Below are 19,715 nucleotides of genomic sequence, written 5' to 3'. Positions count from 1 at the left end.
GTAGTACACTAAGTAGGTAGTAGTGGGCCTTTTGGGACACACACCAATCCTTTTTACATGGTGGGCTATGTAGGTGCCACCTAAGGAGCTGAAGCTTACTGGTCTGCTGGGGTTTAGGGAGAGCTCTTCCCTGTCCATCGCCTTACCCTAGAAGCTTTGCATTCTGCCCCACAGCACATGGTGCACCATCAGCAATGTTGCCCACTCAACCTCCCACGAAGACCCACTAAACACTGCACAAACCTGTGTATGTAAGCTGTGTGTACACACACAGACACACTTTGTCTCTATCTCCTATCCATGTCACGGTGTCACCTCACTGCCACCCAGCCACCCCCTGTGACACCCAGTCAGGCCTGGTTGCCATCTTAATTGGGAAGTACGGGCTCGTGGTGATGGCTGGTGATGACACCTCGTTTCTATGTGTTTGATTCCATTCCATTTACTCCATTCCAGCCATGAGTCCTTCCCTCAGTAGCTTCCACTGTTCCACTCTCTCCCCCTGGTTCACTCTCACTGTGTGGGGACGGTGCCTGGCTGGCCATTGGCAGCGATGAATGCAGTCTCAATAAAGTAGTAAGAATATATTGTATTATATGATATGATATGATATTGCATATATTTCAGGTGTGTGCCTACAGGGTGTGGACACGAAGTATGCCCACATCAGGGGCAGTGCCTCCCCCCCCCTCTCTCACACACACCATGTTAACTCAGATAGGAAAAGAAAGCCAGCTGCGGCTTAATGATTTTATCCGTGATGCTTTGCTGTTATGTGTATCTGACCTTCTCAGGTGTTTATGTCCCCAAGTTGGATTGATTATTCCATTTCCACGTTGATGGAGGAATGACAGGAATATACTAAAGCGCCGTTCTACTCTCCACTGAAACCTCTTACACTCCTCGCATATCTGTAAGTGATGTAATGTAGTAATGTTTGTCCATTATGCCCTTTGTCTTAGACCACATTATCATTACATATTATCATGAACTCCGTGGTACAATAATCAACAGTAACATACTACAGGCTTGAAATAGGGATAGCTGTTGTAAATGATACAAATAAAATGTCAATTGTAGCTTAAGTTTGACATGAGCACCATTAAAAGCATTCATTAGGCATAACGGGTAAACAACACATATGCCTGTTTTTGAATCTAATACCAATTCTAGACGTAATTATTTCTAATAAAACAGTCACGCTGTGATCAAATGCTCAAGTGGAATTATAATGGGGTGTTTGAGCTAAATGTGTGGAAGTGAGGTCTTTGTATTTAGTTCAACACTGTATTTAGTGAAGTGATTTAAATACTCCCAACCATAAAAAGAAAGTTCCCAAAGATGTCCCAAAGATGTCATATGGGCTTTCACAATCAAGATCTTTTATTTTTAATTGTACCCCTTTTTCTCCCCAATTTCGTGGTATCCAATTGTTTTTAGTAGCTACTATATTGTCCCATCGCTACAACTCCCGTGCGGGCTCGGGAGAGACCGGGAGGTCCGTGGGACGACGCACAATTGGCCTAGCGTCGTCTGGGTTAGGGAGGGCTTGGCCGGTAGGGATATCCTTGTCTCATCTCGCACCAGTGACTCCTGTGGCAGGCCGGGCGCAGGAATGCGTCCTCCGATACACCACCCAACCAAGCCGCACTGCTTCTTAACACTGTGCGCATCCAACCCGGAAGCCAGCCGCACCAATGTGTCGGAGGAAACAACCTTAACGTGCACTGCGCCCGGCCTGCCACAGGAGTCGCTGGTGCGAGATGAGACAAGGATATCCCTACCGGCCAAGCCCTCCCTAACCCAGACGACGCTAGGCCAATTGTGAGTCGTCCCACGGACCTCCCGGTCGCGGCCGGTTGCGACAGAGCCTGGGCGTGAACCCAGGGTCTCACTGCACCACCCGGGAAGTCGATCAAGATGATCTGATTGAACTTTATGGAAAGCTATGGAAGTCCGTTGGGGCGGCAGGGTAGCCTAGTGGTTAGAGCATTGGACTAGTAACCGAAAGGTTGCAAGTTCAAATCCCCGAGCTGACAAGGTACAAAATCTGTTGTTCTGCCCCTGAACAGGCAGTTAACCCGTCATTGAAAATAAGAATTTGTTCTTAACTGACTTGCCTAGTAAAATAAAGGTTAAAAAAGTGGAGCACAGAGTCATAGAAGTCAGACTGTTATCAAAGGTGCCATGCTAATAAAATGCCACATCGCCATGACAGCTTCTCTGCTGTGAACTTTACAATACAACAGAACTACCTACAGTTTAGCGCTGTTGTTTACAAACCGGTGGATAATGCAGGCGCTGCAGGTGCAATTCCAGACACAACAAAAGCCTCTCAATAACCTCCCCCACTGCAAAGTCCCGAAACCATTTGCTGCCACGTCTGTTCCCTCGGGGTGAGTAACCTACGAAATGATTTCTGACATTAATGATCACAGGCCTGGTGGATGAGCTGTCTAACATCAATGCTTTTCTGCTCTAGTGTTGACAGGGCAGAGGGATTTAGAGTGATTTCATCTGCTACAGTAGAGCACTGTAGCGTTGTGAGACTTAGCCGTAGGGTCTGAAAACATTTCCTCTGACGGTCTGTCTGCCTCGCATCAATAAACTGGTTTATCCACCCACTGTATACTGTAGTGGGCGATCTAGACTGGACTGGAGAGGTTTACAGCCTAACTAAACATGACAGAAATCCACTCAAAACTATTCTTGTGGATATTGTGCTCCCCTTCTAGAGCATTAGCACAATCTTAATCAATGTAGAGCATAGAATACCAGCTCTGACCAATGATGTGCATTTTCTTTATGTGCATAAAAGATTGGGAAAGAACAGCTGTGACGCAATCGATGGACAACATGAAAGCCTTCTATTAATCCCACTCCCTGCAGCTAAAGACCTCATCTCCAATTCAATACTGTCGGTTTCCCTTCACCTGCTGTGGGCGCTGCCTGGCCTGTGTAACAGACAGAGAGCAGTGAACCTACAGGATCCCCTCCAGGACTTTCTCCACATCTCTCCCCCGCAGTGCCGACCGGCAGCCTAGAAGTCTCCAGAAGTTTCCCGATTTATTGACAGGATCTCATTTCGGGATGAAACAGTTACAGAACTCATGAGTGGATTGTCAGTTATCCAAGACGTTTTGATGGGTTCTGATGAGATATGCGGCAGCCATTATTTTTGGTTCAATAGGATCGACTCTGATAAGCCCGCTCTACGGCCCCCAAAATAAAACTACGGGCCGCTCTATCTCAGTGTTCTTAGAGGCTTTTCCTCTAAGTGAGACCTTTCTATTTCTTGGCAGTTGTTTGCTACTTACTGTTCACTTACTCACAATTCATCTTACTTCTAATTCACTGAAGGAGAAGGAATCTAACTCATGGCTATAAGAGAACCAAAGCAGTACACACCATGCAATTCAGGGTTTGAACCTCTACACCAGTGTCGATAATTGACCTGGTCACGCTAGAACAATTCCTGGAACACCGGCCATGCCTTAATATCCTGGTGTTGCTTACCCTCTAGGATGACTTCTTTGCCCGTCTTCTTCAGGGCCTGCACGGCCTCGTCGTGTGTGGCGTCCCGGAGGTCGGCGCTGTTGACCGACAGGATGGCGTCACCCACGTACAGGGCCTCCGTCTGGTCAGCTGCCAACCCCTTGAAGATCTTCGAGATGAGAATGGGCATTTTGTTCTCTTTTCCACCTGTAAAGTAGGCCGTCATTGTAAGATAAGAATTTGTACTTAACTGACTTGCCAAGTTAAATAAAGGTTAAATTACATTTTTTTCATAAAGTAGAGCACATGGCATTGGCTCAGTTCCTATCAATGAGACACAGTACGCTTCACGTACAAACTACAAAACCAGATGGTTACAGGGCTTAGATTGTGCATGAATATGATGGGGTATGAATATAAAATATTGTGGTCTACAGGATTATAATACATACGCTTTATCCTAGGGCTTAAAGTAAGTCCCTCCCCACTGGGCACATTTACATGTGGTTGAGTTGTCAACTAACGTGAGTTCAACGTGAAATCAACAAAACATTTCACCATGTCATTGGATTTAGGTTCAAACTTTTTGCAAATCCAATCACTTTTTCCAGTTGATTCGTTGGGTTGAAATGGCGTGGAAACAATGTTGATTCAACACGTTTTTGCCCAGTGGATCTGATACTAGTGACTAACATTTGAGGTGTTTCTTGGGAATCTTTGAAAGTTTGTTGAACCGTTGTTTAAGAGAAAGGAAAGAAGCAATGCACAAGGAAAGTTTTGCTCCATGGGTGTAGGTACTCTTGAGACTGACTAGATTGTTCTGTCACTCAGAGTTCATAGTAAGTACATAAGACTGCATCACCCGCGACAGTGCTCAACGGTTTAATTTGAAAAGCTGAGCAAGGGACATGTTTCACATTTAGACTGCAGTTGTAGAGAATACGAGGACACCAGTCATCCACTTTGCCCGGCTGCAGTCTCTTCTTTCTAACAGGATAATGAAGGTCAGTTCATAGGCTGATGAATCTGCCACTTCCAGAGGGCCCTTCATGGGAAATATTGTCAATAATGTCAAGTGCCAGTTGGGTCTTGGCCTTGGGGTGGCTGAGAAATGTTCCGAAAGAGGATTAAATCAAATTAACTCCGAATATATATTTCAAAGGTTGGCTCCCACGGGCGATTCTACGGATTTAATTCTTGCCTGAGACTAGAGCCAGGTGCCCTCAATAAAAGATGCCGGGGCTGACACACCCATGCATCTCAATCACAGTGGCATCGGCACAGACTGCGACTCCCTCCGCTGTCAACATTATCTATGCCTTTTCTGAGTGGGGCTAGCGTTGCACGCCAGTGTGACATTTGATGGTTGTTCGGTCAGTGATTGAGATGCAGGAATTGTGGCCACCAAATTGAGATTCTGACGCCTGGTGAATTGTGTGGGAGGCGAGAGCAGAAAAAATATCCTCAGTGATTCAATTGGTAAAAATAGAACTACCAGATAATGAAATCCCAGACTGTAACATCACCAAATCGAAATCACCAAGGAACAAACTCCAAATAGACTTTTAGATTAGATCATTAACAAATCATAGACCATATGCAATATTGGGCTATATGTCATAAACTGCATTTAAGCCAATCAACTTGAATATGTGAAATTCGGAAAATAAATAAATCACACTTCTATTACTATTTTTCTTTTTTAATTGTCGGAATCATTTCCAATCCCCCCTATATATTTCTTGTAAATATATATACAGTATACACAGTACCTGTCAAAAGTTTCATACTCATTCCAGTTTTCTTTATTTTTACTTTTTTTCTACATTGTAGAATAATAGTGAAGACATCAAAGCTATGAAATAACACATATGGAATCATGTAGTAACCCCAAAAATGTTAAATCAAAATATATTTTAGATTTTAGATTCTTCAAAGTAGTCACCCTTTGCATTGATGACAGCTTTGCACACTCTTGGCATTCTCTCAAACAACTTCACCTGGAATGCTTTTCTAACCGTCTTGAAGGAGTTCCCACATATGCTGAGCACTTGTTGGCTGCTTTTCCTTCACTCTGCAGTCCGACTCATCCCAAATCATCTCAATTGGGTTGAGGTTGGGTGATTGTGGAGGCCAGGTCATCTGAAGCAGCACTCTATCTCCCTCCTAGGTCAAATTGCAATTACACAGCCTGGAGGTGTGTTGGGTCATTGTCCTGTTGAAAAACAAATGATAGTCCCACTAAGCGCAAACCAGATGGGATGGCGTATCGCTGGAGAATGCTGTGGTAGTCATGCTGGTTAAGTGTGCCTTGAATTCTAAATAAATCACAGACAGTGTCACCGGCGAAGCACCCCCACAGCATCACAACTCCTCCATGCTTCACGGTGGGAACCACACATGCGGAAATCATCCATTCACCTACTCTGAGTCTCAAAGACACGGCAACAAAAATCTCACATTTTGACTCATCAGACCAAAAGGACAGATTTCCCCTGGTCTAATATCCATTGCTCGTGTTTCTTGGCCCAAGCAGGCCTCTTTTTCTTATTGGTGTCCTTTAGTAGTGGTTTCCTTGCAGCAATTCGACCATGAAGGCTTGATTCACGCAGTCTCCTCTGAACAGTTGCTGCTGAGACGTATCTGTTACTTGAACTCTGTGAAGCATTTATTTGGGCTGCAATTTCGGAGGTGCAATAAACTCAAATTAACTTATCCTCTACAGCAGAGGTAACTCTGGGTCTTCCTTTTCTGTGGCGGTCCTCATGAGAACCAGTTTCATCATAGCGCTTGATGGTTTTTGTGCGACTTCGTATTATATGTTACGAATTTGCAAAACACACAATAAGTTTTAATTTTGTTAAATGTATAAGATGTTAAATGCAAAATGTATAATATGTAACAAATTCTAGCTAAGTGTTTAATGTCAGCTAGCTGGCTAACATTAGCTAGGCTAACAGTAAGGGTTAAGGTTAGAGTTAAGGTTAGGGTTAAGTTTAGGAGTTAGGTAAAATAGTTAAGGTTAGGGTTAGGGGAAGAGTTAGCTAACATCATAAGTAGTTGCAATGTGCAATGAACAAAAATATAAATGCAACATGCAAAACATTAAGATTTTTCTGAGTTACAGTTCATATAAGGGAATCAGTCAATTGAAATAAATTAAATTGTGCCCTAACCTATGGATTTCACATGACTGGGAATACAGATATGCATCTGTTGGTCACAGCTTAAAAAAATGTAGGGGTGTGGATCAGAAAACCAGTCAATATCTTATGTGACCACTATTTTCCTCACGTGACGCATCTCATTTGCATAGAGTAGATCAGGCTGTTGATTGTGGCCTATGGAATGTTGTCCCACTCCTTTTCAATAGCTATCCGAAGTTGCTGGACATTAGCGAGAACTGGAATACGATGTCGTACACGTCAATCCAGAGCATCCCAAACATGCTAAATAGGTCACATGTCTGGTGAGTAAGCAGGCCATGGAAGAACTAGGCCATTTTCAGCTATCAGGAATTGTGTACAGATCTTTGTGCCATGGGGCCGTGCATTATCATGCTGAAACATAAGGTGATGGCGGCAGATGAATGGCAATGGGACTCAGGATCTCGTCGCGGTGTCCCTGTGCACTCAAATTGCCATTGTTCATTGTCCGTAGCTTATACATGCCCATAACATAACCCCACCGCCACCATGGGGCACTCTGTTCACAACATGGACATCAGCAAACCGTTTGCCCACATGACACCATACACACTGTCTGCCATCTGCCCGGTACAGTTGAAACCAGTACCCACCCGTGAAAACCACACTTCTCCAGGATGCCAGTGGCCCACTTTGCCCACTGAAGTCGTTTACAATGCCGAACTGCAGTCAGGTGAGGACGACCAGCTTCTGATAGAATTTCTGCAAAAACTTTGGTTGTGCCCACAGTTTCATTAGCTGTCCGGGTGGCTGGTCTCAGATGATCCCGCAGGTGAGGAAGCCGGATGTGGAGGTCCTGGGCCGGCATGTTTACAAGTGATCTGCGGTTGTGAGGCCGGTTGTACGTACTGCCAAATTCTCTAAAATGACATTGGAGGAGGATTATGGTAGAGAAATTAACATTCAATTCGCTGGCAACAGATCTGGTGCACATTACTGCAGTCAGCATGCCAATTGCAAGCACCCTCAAAACTTGAAGACATCTGTGGCGTTGTGTTGTGTGACAAAACTGCACATTTTTGAGTGACGTTTTACTGTCCCCAGCACAAGGCGTACCTGTGTAAGGATCATTCTGTTTAATCAGCTTATTTTTATGTCATACTTGTCAGGTGGACTGATTATATTGGCAAGGAAGAAATGCTCACTAACAGGGATGTAAACAGATTTGTGCACAAAATTTGAAAGAAATAAGCGTTTTGTGCATATGGAACATTTCTGGGATCTTTTATTTCAGCTCATGAAACATTGGACCAACATGTTGCATTTATATTTTTGTTCTTTAGTGTAGCGAAAAAGTAGTAAATAGTTGAAAAGTTGCTAATTAGCTCAAATGCTAAAGTTGTCCGTTATGAGATTCGACATTCTCGTTATACACCTGCCCATCCACCCCAACCAACCATCCTACTTCCGTTTTGCTTAAGGCAAAACATCAGTCTTATGTAACCATACCAAATGTAACATATAATACTAATTTGAGTGTCTCGGATTTACATTTACGTCTAGTCTATGAGACCGGAAAAGGAGGGCACCAATTGTGTTTCACTTTGTTACCCTTGAGGGATACAACCAATGCTTATTCAAACAGACTAACTATTTAACATAAGATTTGTTGCATGAGCTGAACATCTGAGTTGTGCACTAATTTCTACACACCAGTCTCCTTCTACCTATCGTCCAGTATATGGTGTCAAAACAAACTTTAGGCCTCAAGCCTATCCGGCCTTAAATGCACTTCGGCACTTTGGTCCAAACGCAAGGTCGACTCCATGCCTCCCTCCACCGAACCAGGGTGTGCTTCTGAAAATAAACATCCCAGACAGACTGCTCCACTGCCATCAAATAGCTTTCATCTCAGGCCAATGACAACTGCATTCTGGGATCTTCTTGTCAGCTGTTCGCATTGTGGTGTCAGCTGGCCGCCTCCTGCCTTTTGCTCGCTCTCTCTCGGCTTGACGTGGCAGCACCACTCTGTCGAGACAGTGGGGAGTCACCGGTTGGTGGTCGGTTTCACTTATTTAAACAGTGCCAATTGATTTTCAAAGCCGCAAAAAAATATATTTATGTCATTAAATGTTTATGTCATTAGGGGGACTCCTTTTGTAAAAGGGAAAAGAAACTAATACAACACCAGCCACATCATTCCTGCCAAACGGTGAAGCATTTTGCATTGCAGTAGGTCCAGGCCGTCTATCAAAATGGACCACTGTCCTGGGCAGGTTGCCAGAGCGATGAGATGGTCTATGTATACATGCAGACATTCCAGGAAGTAAATCTCCATTTATTCTCTATTATATTGCATTATTTACAACAGCCACGATAAACACAACCATTGATGTTTAATGATGGTGCATTTTACACAGTAACAGTTAAAAGTTTGGACACACCTACTCATTTAAGGGTTTTTCTTTATTTTTACTACTTTCTACATTGTATAATAATAGTGAAGACATCAAAACTATGAAATAACACATATGGAATCATGTAGTAACCAAAAAAGTGTCATTGTCCTGTTGAAAAACAAATGATAGTCACACTAAGCGCAACGCAGATGGGATGGCGTATCGCTGCAGAATACTGTTGTAGCCATGCTGGTTAAGTGTGCCTTGAATTCTAAATAAATCACAGACAGTATCACCAGCAGTATCACCAGCATCCTTACACCATTATACCTCATCTTCCATGCTTCACGTGGGAACCACACATGCTGAGATCCTCCGTTCACCTACTCTGCGTCTCACAAAGACACAGAGGTTGGAACGAAAAATCTCAAATTTGGACTCATCAGACCAAAGGACAGATTTCCCCCGGTCTAATGTCCATTGCTCGTATTTCTTGGCCCAAGCAATTCTCTTCTTCTTATTGGTGTTCTTTAGTAGTGGTTTCTTTGCAGCAATTTGACCATGAAGGACTGATTGACACAGTCTCCTCTGAACAGTTGATGTTAAGATGTGTCTATTACTTGAACTATGTGAAGCACTTATTTGGGCTGCAATTTCTGAGGTGAAGTTAACTCTAATGAACTGATCCTCTGCAGCAGAGGTAACTCTGTCTTCCTTTCCTGTTGCGTTCCTCATGAGAGCCAGTTTCATCATAGCTCTTGATGGTTTTGCAACTGCACTTTCCGGATTTACTGACCTTCATGTCTTAAAGTAATGATGGACTGTCGTTTCTCTTTGAGCTGTTCTTGCCATAATATGGACTTGGTCTTTTACCAAATAGGGCTATCTTCTGTATACCACCTGTATACCACCCCTACCTTGTCACAACACAACTGAACACATTAAGAAGGAAAGACATTCCACAAATTAACTTTTAACAAAGCACACCTGTTAATTTAAACACATTCCAGGTGACTACCTCAAGCAGTTGGTTGAGAGAATGCCAAGAGTGTGCAAAGCTGTCATCAAGGCAAAGGGTGGATACTTTGAAGAAGTGGATACGTTGATCTCAAATATAAATTTGTTTAACACTTTTTTGGTTACTACGCGATTCCATATGTTATTTCATAGTTTCGATGTCGTCACTATTATTCTACAATGTAGAAAAAAATTCAAATAAAGAAAAACATGAGTAGGTGTGTCCAAACATTTGACTGGCACTGTATTGGCTATACTGAGCAATTTTCCTAACCAGCTTTGCTGCTGTTTTAACTGAGCACCGGTACCAGTGCCTTGCGAAAGTATTCATCCCCTTGGCATTTTTCCTACTTTGTTGCATTACAGCCTGTAATTTAAATCAATTTTTATTTGGATTTCATGTAATGGACATACACAAAATAGCCCAAATTGGTGAAGTGAAATGGAAAAAAAGAACTTGTTTAAAACTGTTTAAAAAACGTAAATGTGGTGCGTGCATATGTATTCACCCCCTTTGCTATGAAGCCCCTAAATAGATCTGGTGCAACCAATTACCTTCAGAAGTCACATAATTAGTTAAATAAAGTCCACCTGTGTGCAATCTAAGTGTCACATGATCTGTCACATGATCTCAGTAAATATACACCTGTTCTGAAAGGCCTCAGAGTCTGCAACCCCACGAAGCAAGGGGCACCACTAAGAAAGGGGCACCACCAAGCAAGCGGCACCATGGAGACCAAGGTGCTCTCCAAACAGGCCAGGGACAAAGTTGTGGAGAAGTACAGATCAGTGTTGGATTATAAAAAAAAAATCAAAACTTTGAACATCCCACTGAGCACCATTAAATCCATTATTAAAGAATGGAAGAATATGGCACCACAACAAACCTGCCACGCACCAGGCAAGGAGGGCATTAAGCAGAGAGGCAACAAAGAGACCAAAGATAACCCTGAAGGAGATGCAAAGCTCCACAGCGGAGATGGGAGTATTTGTCCATAGGACCACTTTAAGCGTTACACTCCACAGAGCTGGGCTTTACGGATGAGTGGGCAGAAAAAAAGCCATTGCTTAAAGAAAAGAATAAGCAAACACGTTTGGTGTTCGCCATAAGGCAAGTGGGAGACTCCCCAAACATATGGAAGAAGGTACTCTGGTCAGATGAGACTAAAATGTAGCTTTTTGGCCATCAAGGAAAATACTATATCTAGGGCAAACCCAACACCTCTAATCACTCTGAGAACACCATCCCCACAGTGAAGCATGGTAGTGTCATGCCCTGGCCATAGAGAGGCTTTTTATTCTCTATTTTGGTTAAGCCAGGGTGTGACTACGGTGGGCGTTCTATGTTATTTTTTCTATGTTTTTGTATTTCTTTGTTTTTGGCCAGGTATGGTTCTCAATCAGGGACAGCTGTCTGTCGTTGTTTCTGATTGAGAACCATACTTAGGTAGCTTTTGTGCACATGGGTTTTGTGGGTAATGTTTTCCATTTCTGTGTTTGCACCATACGGGACTGTTTCGATTTTAATTTCTTTCCTGCACTTTGTTCTTTTGGTATTTTCTTGTGTTCTGAGTTATTAAAAGTTATCATGGACACGTACCACGCTGCATTTTGGTCCGATCCTTCTTATTCCTCATCAGAAGAGGAAGACAATCATTACAGAACTACCCACCACCAAAGGACCAAGCAGCGTGGTAACCAGGAGCAGAGGGTTCTGGACTCCTGGACTTGGGAGGAGATACTAGACGGTAAGGGACCCTGGACACAGGCTGGGGAATATCGCCGCCCTAAGGAAGAACTGGAGGCAGCGAAAGCTGAGCGGCGGCGATATGAGGTAAGGCAGCGCAACAGGCAAGAGAGGCAGCCCCCCCAAACATTTTGGGGGGGCACACCGGGAGATTGGCGGAGTCAGGCGATAGACCTGAGCCAACTCCCCGTGTTTACCGGGAGAGGCGTAGTGCTGGTCAGGCACCGTGTTATGCGGTAAAGCTCACGGTGTCACCAGTGTGCACTCATAGCCCGGAGCACTATAGGCCAGCCCCCCACAAGTGCCATGCAAGAGTGGGCATCCAGCCAGGGCGTGTTGTGCCAGCTCAGCGTTTTTGGTCTCCGGTACGCCGTTTCGGCCCAGGGTATCCTGCGCCGGCGCTGCGTGCTGTGTCTCCGGGGCGCTGCAGTTCGCGCTATGCCTGCGCTCCGCCCGTGCCGGGGGAATGTGGGCATTGAGTCTAAGGGAGAGGTGCGAGTGGTATGCACCAGATCTCCAGTGCTCCCCCACAGCCCAGATCAACCTGTGCCTGCACTCTGGAGGGTCCGGGCTAGAGTGGTCATCCAGCCTGGAGGAGTGGTGTCAATGCTGCGCACCAGAGATCCAGTGCTCCCCCACAGCCCGGTCCATCCTGTGCCTCCTCCACGCACCAGGCCTCCTGTAGGTCTCCCCAGCCTGGTGGGTCCTGTGGCAGCCCCACGCACCAGGCTGTCTCTCCGTCTCCTCCCTCCAGGTTCTCCCGCCTGTCCGGCGCTTCCAGAGTCTCCCTCCTGTCTGAAGCTGCCAGAGCCGCCCGCCAGTCAGGAGCTGCCAGTCGCCCTTCACTATGGAGCTGCCAGAATCGCAGCCCTTCAGTCCAGAGGCGCCCCTCAGTCCAGAGGCCTGCTGCGGGGTCCACGGCCCGCACCCGAGCCGCCGCCGTAAGAAGACCCACCCACACCCTCTCCTTTAGAGTCAGGCTTTGGGGGGGGGGGGGGTTACTGTCACGCCCTGGCCATAGAGAGGCTTTTTATTCTCTATTTTGGTTAGACCAGGGTGTGACTAAGGTGAGCGTTCTATGTGCTTTTTTCTATTTCTTTGTTTTTGGCCGGGTCTGGTTCTCAATCAGGGACAGCTGTCCGTCGTTGTCTCTGATTTCTTTCCTGCACTTTGTTCTTTTGGTATATTCTTGTGTTCTAAGTTATTAAAGTTATCATGGACACGTAGCACGTTGCATTTTGGTCCGATCCTTATTCCTCATCAGAAGAGGAAGACAATCGTTACAGGAAATGGCAGCATCATGCTGTGGGGGTGTTTTTCATCGGCAGGGACTGGGAAACTGGTCAGAATTGAAGGAATGATGGATGGCGCTAAATACAAGGACATTCTTGAGGGAAACCTGTTTCAGTCTTCCAGAGATTTGAGACTGGGATGGAGGTTCACCTTCCAGCAGAACAATGACCCTGAGCGTACTGTTAAAGCAACACTCAAGTGGTTTAAGGGGAAACATGTCAGTGTCTTGGAATGGCCTAGTCAAAGCCCAGACCTCTATCCAATTGAGAATCTGTGGTATGACTTAAAGATTGCTGTACACCAGCGGAACCCATCCAACGTGAAGGAGTTGGAGCAGTTTTGCCTCAAAGAATGGGCAAAAATCCCAGTGGTTAGATGTGCCAAGCTTATAGCGACATACTCCAAGAGACTTGCAGCAGTAATTGCTGCAAAAGGTGCCTCTACAAAGTATTGTTACACAATGAAAAATATTTTGCATCTTCAAAGTGGTAGGCATGATGTGTAAATCAAATGATACAATCCCCCCCATCCAAAAAAATCTATTTTAATTCTAGGTTGGAAGGCAACAAAATAGGAAAAATGCCAAGCGGGGTGAATACTTTCGCAAGCCACTGTACGTCACTCTGTGTTTCATAATTGTCCTTCAATTCGCAAGAGGCTGAATGTTTCTCACTGGAGAGCATCCGAGTGAGCAAAACAGCACCCCTCTATCTCTATATGTGCAGGCCATCTATGTGATGCTGTCTGGTCAAAAAGAGTATGACATTGCTGCCGCCGTAACATTGAACACAAGAGAAGCCACCAAGCATTTGGCCTACCTCGATTAAAAAAAGTATAAAATAATAGCCAATCAGCATTGAACTAAACTGAGCGAGCTCAACTGTGAATGGTCCTGGCGCACCCAGAAGAAGTGTCAAGGGATGCCAGATTGGATTTGGCTTCAATCGATTCACATCACATAGAGAGCAATATTGTAATTGTAATTGTTAACTAGCCAACGTTGCCCATGAAAGGAAGTTAGGCTAGTGAGCAAGCATTTTAGCAAGGTAGCTAAAAATGCAAATGCAAAAAATAAAAGCGTGTAGTGTATGACAGAGTCATAGACCGTTTGGTCAACATGAAAGGGAGGAGGATGACATTGGCATTTCTCTACAAGTAGGGTGAGTCAACATGTTTTTCTACTTGCACAAATGCACGCACACAGAAATCAGAACCATGGACAGTCACGTCATATTTAGCTTACGTTGATTGGACTAAATGATTTTTGGTATCTTGTAGTTGTCACTGTATTAGACTAAGCATAGGTGATTTGATTATGTTGAAGTTGAAATGGTGTTGGACTAGTGGAGGCAGCTCCTATTTTCTTTGCAACTTGACTTGGTAACTCTCCATGGTTCTAAATCAATAGTTATTTATTAGTCCGAAAATGTCGGAGACGTTAACTTGCTTGACCTTGCTGTAGATCATGTAACTGTTTGTTACATGCAGTATGCTTTGTGGACTTCACCGGACAGAGGTTGCGCTCTGGTTTTGTGATGAAACAAAGGTGTCGTTGAATTTATTCTGCCACTGTGTTTTCTTTTGTCTCGGCCTTAGGCCTATATATCATGGCACAAGGCATATGAACTAACAGGTTATCGAGCAAACAGTTATCACAACACATAGCTTGTAATATGGCTTTTTTTCTGGCTTTTTTCTGGCTTGGCTTCCCCAGTGATTTTACCCAAACACCGCTACTGCTCTTCGCAAACAAACAGACAAACAAGCACACACCGTCTTAAGCTCAAACAGGAGTAGGGATGTATTCTTAAAAATACTCTATTTTCTGCTTGAGACCCCAAAAGTCTGGCTTTTCCTAAAAGCATGTTCCATCGCCTTATCTTATTGCATGTGCATACTACAATGGCGTACAATAAATAGTCATGAGGCTACATTAGATTTAAAGGGTGTGTCCCAGAGGGTTTTTGTTGACCTGCTTTTCCATCGCGATCATGCAGGAAGCAGTGAGATGATTTGTTTCCTAATCACAAGTTTGAGCCGTAACATTGAATGTGGAATACTCCAAAAAGACCATGGGATACACTGAGTGTGAAAAACATTAGGAACACCTTCCTAATATTGAGTTGCACCCTTTTTGCCCTCAGCACAGCCTCAATTCGTCTGGCCACGAACTCTACAGGGTGTCAAAACCGTTCCACAGGGATGCTGGCCCATGTTGTGTCAAGTTGGCTGGATGTCCTTTGGGTGGTGGACCATTCTTGACACACACAGGAAACTGTTGAGCGTGAAAAACCCAGTACTGCTGCAGTTCTTGGCACCTACTACCATACCCTGTTTAAAGGCACTTCAATCTTTTGTCTTACGCATTCACCCTCTGAATGGCACACATACACAATCCACATGTCAATTGTCTTTAGGCTTAAAAATCCTTATTTTAACCTGTCTCCTCCCCTTCATCTACACTGATTGAAGTGGATTTAACAGGTGACACCAAAAAGGGACCATAGCTTTCCCCTGGATTCACCTGGTCAGTCTGTCGAGGAAAGAGCTGGTGTTCCTAATGTTTTGTACATTCAGTGTATATGGAGACATGTTGATGTTGGTAATAACTTGTGAACACAATAAATAAAAGAAAAGCAGGTCACCTAATAAATAGATGTCCTAATTCAATTAGACATGCAGACTTATTCCCATGGGACAACATTAGGCAACATTTCACTCCCATGACATCATGTAACTATTTCACAGTGGTGCTTGTCTAACATCAGCTCTTATTTCTATATGAAGAGTTTACTATATTGCACAGCAGCATGGCAGATAGGCTACCTTTCTCTTGAAGTTACCATGCATCCTGACAAACTTTCTTGGTAGGCTATATTCACCCGATCATAACATGTTTAGGGAGAGAATCAAGTCCTCAAAATAACATTTAGAGAAATAGAGTTGGTTGCACAGTTTACTTGAATAGCTTCAAATGGCTTTATTGACGAGAACAGTTTGATGTTTTTTCAAAAGGTTCCGCTGTTGAAAAACTTAGGCTATCACAAACAACCTAGTCTACTGCGCTACAGCATGGCCTTTTCTCAATTATTGGGCGAATGGAAGTGTCCTCCCCTCCTCGATAGACACCTTTAATCTATGATAGTCATGTGTATCCTACCCAAGTCCTTCCTGGAATTGTTTTTAAATCTGCCACACCTCATTTGAATCAGCTTTTGTTTTGTGTGAGGAGAAAAGCATGTACACGTTTAAAAACAATATGCTACTTATCATTTTATCTATAAAATGTTTTGCACAACAAGTATATTTATTTTTGTATCACTTTACACATTTATTTTGGGATTCCACCCTGAATGAAATTTGCCTGACTCAACCAAGTCTCATTTCATACAAGCGCATTTTCGCCCACGTTCACTTTCGCCACCTCTCCTCGATTACCTTCAAAAGGAGGCGAGAGGACTGAGGAAAGAGGACGAAGGAGTTGGAACAATTCCAATTGAGAAAAAACCCATGGAAAAACTTCAACCCAATTACTGATTTTCGAAGAGTTTAAGTATTCGGTGAGGGAAGTTGGTACTTTCAGCGTTTACTTTTAGTAAAGTCCAACGCAAATGTCGAGTAGCTTACATTGTTAAACTTGAAGAAAAAAACGGACCAAATAAATGTTTTAGAGAGTGTCGTTTGATTACGCACTACATTGAACCTACCTTTAATACTAATTCCAAGTCCTCCCACATCTTGCTTGGTAACTCGCACCGTGCGCTTAACGTTGGTGATTGTTTCTGGGACCGGAGAGGAGCTGAAGTTGGCCGGGTCTCCGTTAATGGCACCGGCAGGAGTTGGGTTGGGTTTAACTATGTCTTCGGCGACCTCTCCGGGGCTCACGGTTAAAGTCTCCTCCGTAAGTGTGGCTAATACACGGATCCAACGGTCCACGGTAACTCGAAGTTCTAACAGTCCCGTTTTCTGTGCCTTCATCGTGGCAGCCATGTTCAACACATTCCTGGAATAACTAGACGGGTTGGCACTCGGTGGTCGTGTAAAGAGATAGGGGTGGGGGAGATGCCAAGCGGCACAGCCCCCTCCTCCAACTCTCTCTCTCTCCTCTTCCAAGAGGTTTAGCCTAGTACTCTCTCCCAAGTATTGAAGTTAATTGAGCACAATACGATTAGTAACGATAAAGGGGAGTTTTTTTCTCTCCATTAATTAACAAAGTTTAATAAGTGGTGGGAAAAGTACCCCATTCTAAAAGTAAAGATATCTTAATTAACAGAGAATGACTCAAGTAAAAGTGAAAGTCACCCTGTAAAAGTATAAAAGTATTTGGTTTTAAATATACTTAAGTATATATACAAAAGTAAATGTGATTGCTACAATGTACATAAGTATCAAAAGTAAATGTGATTGCTACAATGTACATAAGTATCAAAAGTAAAAGTATAAAAAAATGTCTAAATTCTTATATAAAACAAACCAGATGGCATAATTGTATTTTTATTAATGGATAACCAGTGGCACACTCCAACAATCAGACAGCATTTATAAACAAAGCATGTTTGTTTAGTGAGCCGACAATCAGGATTACCAGGGATACAGTTGAAGTCGGAAGTTTACATACACCTTAGCCAAATACATTTAAACTCAGTTTTTCACAATTCCTGACATTTAATCCTAGTACATATTCCCTGTCTTAGGTCAGTTAGGATCACCACTTCATTTTAAGATTGTGAAATGTCAGAATAATAGTCAGAATAATTATTTATTTCAGATTTTATTTCATTCATCACATTCCCAGTGGGTCAGACATTTACATACACCTAATTAGTATTTGGTAGCATTGCCTTTAAATTGGTTAACTTGGGTCAAATGTTTCAGGTAGCCTTCCACAAGCTCCCCACAATAAATTGGGTGAATTTTAGCCCATTCCTCCTGACAGAGCTGGTGTAGCTGAGTCAGATTTGTAGGCCTTGCTCGCAGTCACCTTTTCAGGTTTGAGGTCAGGGCTTTGTGATGGCCACTCAAAAACCTTGACTTTGTTGTCCTTAAGCCATTTTGCCACAACTTTGGAAGTATGCTTGGGGTCATTGTCCATTTGGAAGACCCATTTGCGACCAAGCTTTAACTTCCTGACTGATGTCTTGAGATATTGCTTCAACATATCAACAAAATTTTCCTGCCTCGTGATGCCATCTATTTTGTGAAGTGCACCAGTCCCTCCTGCAGCAAAGCACCCCCACAACATGATGCTGCCACCCGCATGCCTCAAGGATGGGATGGTGTTCTTCGGCTTGCAAGCCTCCCCCTTTTTCCTCCAAACATTACGATGATCATTATGGCCAAACAGTTCTATTTTTGTTTTTGTTTCATCAGACCGGAGGACATTTCTCCATAAAGTACAATCTTTGTCCCCATGTGCAGTTGCAAACTGTAGTCTGGCTTTTTTATGGTGGTTTTGGAGTAGTGGCTTCTTCCTTGCTGAGCGGCCTTTCAGGTTATGTCGATATAGGACTCATTTTACTGTGGATATAGATACTTTTGTACCTGTTTCCTCCAGCATCTTCACAAGGTCCTTTGCTGTTGTTCTGAGATTGATTTGCACTTTTCGCACCAAAGTACGTTCATCTCTAGGAGACAGAACGCGTCTCCTTCCTGAGCGGTATGACTGCTGCGTGGGCCCATAGTGTTTATGCTTGCATACTGTTGTTTGTATAGATGAACGTGGTACCTTCAGGCGTTTGGAAATTGCTCCCAAGGATGAACCAGACTTGTGGAGGTCTACATTTTTTATCTGGGGTCTTGGCTGACTTCTTTTGATTTTCCCTTGATGTCAAGCAAAGAGGCACTGAGTTTGAAGGTAGGCCTTGAAATACAACCACAGGTACACCTCCAATTGACTCAAATTAAGTCAATTAGCGTATCAGAAGCTTCTAAAGTTATGACATCATTTTCTGGAATTTTCCAAGCTGTTTAAAGGCACCGTCAACTTAGCGTATGTAATCTTCTGACCCACTATGATAGAGTGAATTATAAGTTAAATAATCTGTCTGTGTCACACCCTGACCATAGTTTACTTTGTATATTTATATGTTTTGGTTGGTCAGGGTGTGAGCTGAGTGGGCATTCTATGTTTCATTGTCTAGTTTGTCTATTTCTATGTCTGGCCTGATATGGTTCTCAATCAGAGGCAGGTGTTAGTCATTGTCTCTGATTGGGAACCATATTTAGGTAGCCTGGGTTTCACTGTGTGTTTGTGGGTGATTGTTCCTGTCTCTGTGTTTTCACCAGATAGGGCTGTTTCGGTTTTCATTACGTTCTTTGTTTTGTAGTGTTTGTATCGATTCGTGTTTTACGTTTGTTTATTAAACATGGATCGCAATCTACACGCCGCATTTTGGTCCGACTCTCCTTCTCACCTAGAAAACCGTGACAAAATCACCCACCACAACAGGACCAAGCAGCGTGTCAAAAGGCAGCAACAGCAGAGAAAAGAGGATTGGACATGGGAGTACGGTTTGGACTACAAGAGTATGGACTATACTTCTTGGGAGGAGATAGACAGGTGGGCGGTCGACCCAGGGAGAGTGCCGGAGCCCGCCTGGGATTCGATGGAGCAGTGCG

General features: G+C 43.7%; 1 protein-coding gene across 2 annotated transcripts in view; it reads right to left on the bottom strand.

Moving 5' to 3' along the window:
* LOC110493904 (alpha-1-syntrophin) overlaps positions 1-17,206 on the bottom strand; it is a 78,753-nt gene extending 61,547 nt beyond the window's left edge. The window contains exons 1-2 of one of the 2 annotated variants that reach the window (XM_021568493.2): positions 16,805-17,206; positions 3,517-3,702 (exon numbers count right to left, since the gene is read on the bottom strand). In XM_021568493.2, the coding sequence (XP_021424168.2) occupies positions 3,517-3,702; positions 16,805-17,087 (469 nt within the window). In that variant the 5' untranslated portion in view covers positions 17,088-17,206. The remainder of the gene's footprint in view (positions 1-3,516; positions 3,703-16,804) is intronic. The other variant, XM_021568494.2, reaches the window with a different exon arrangement.
* Between the last annotated feature and the right edge of the window lie 2,509 nt (positions 17,207-19,715).

This window comes from Oncorhynchus mykiss, chromosome 17 (genome assembly GCF_013265735.2).
Source record: "Oncorhynchus mykiss isolate Arlee chromosome 17, USDA_OmykA_1.1, whole genome shotgun sequence".
Taxonomy (NCBI): domain Eukaryota; kingdom Metazoa; phylum Chordata; class Actinopteri; order Salmoniformes; family Salmonidae; genus Oncorhynchus; species Oncorhynchus mykiss.
Note: the sequence above shows the minus strand (reverse complement) of the source record. Positions and strands in the feature narration are given on the sequence as shown.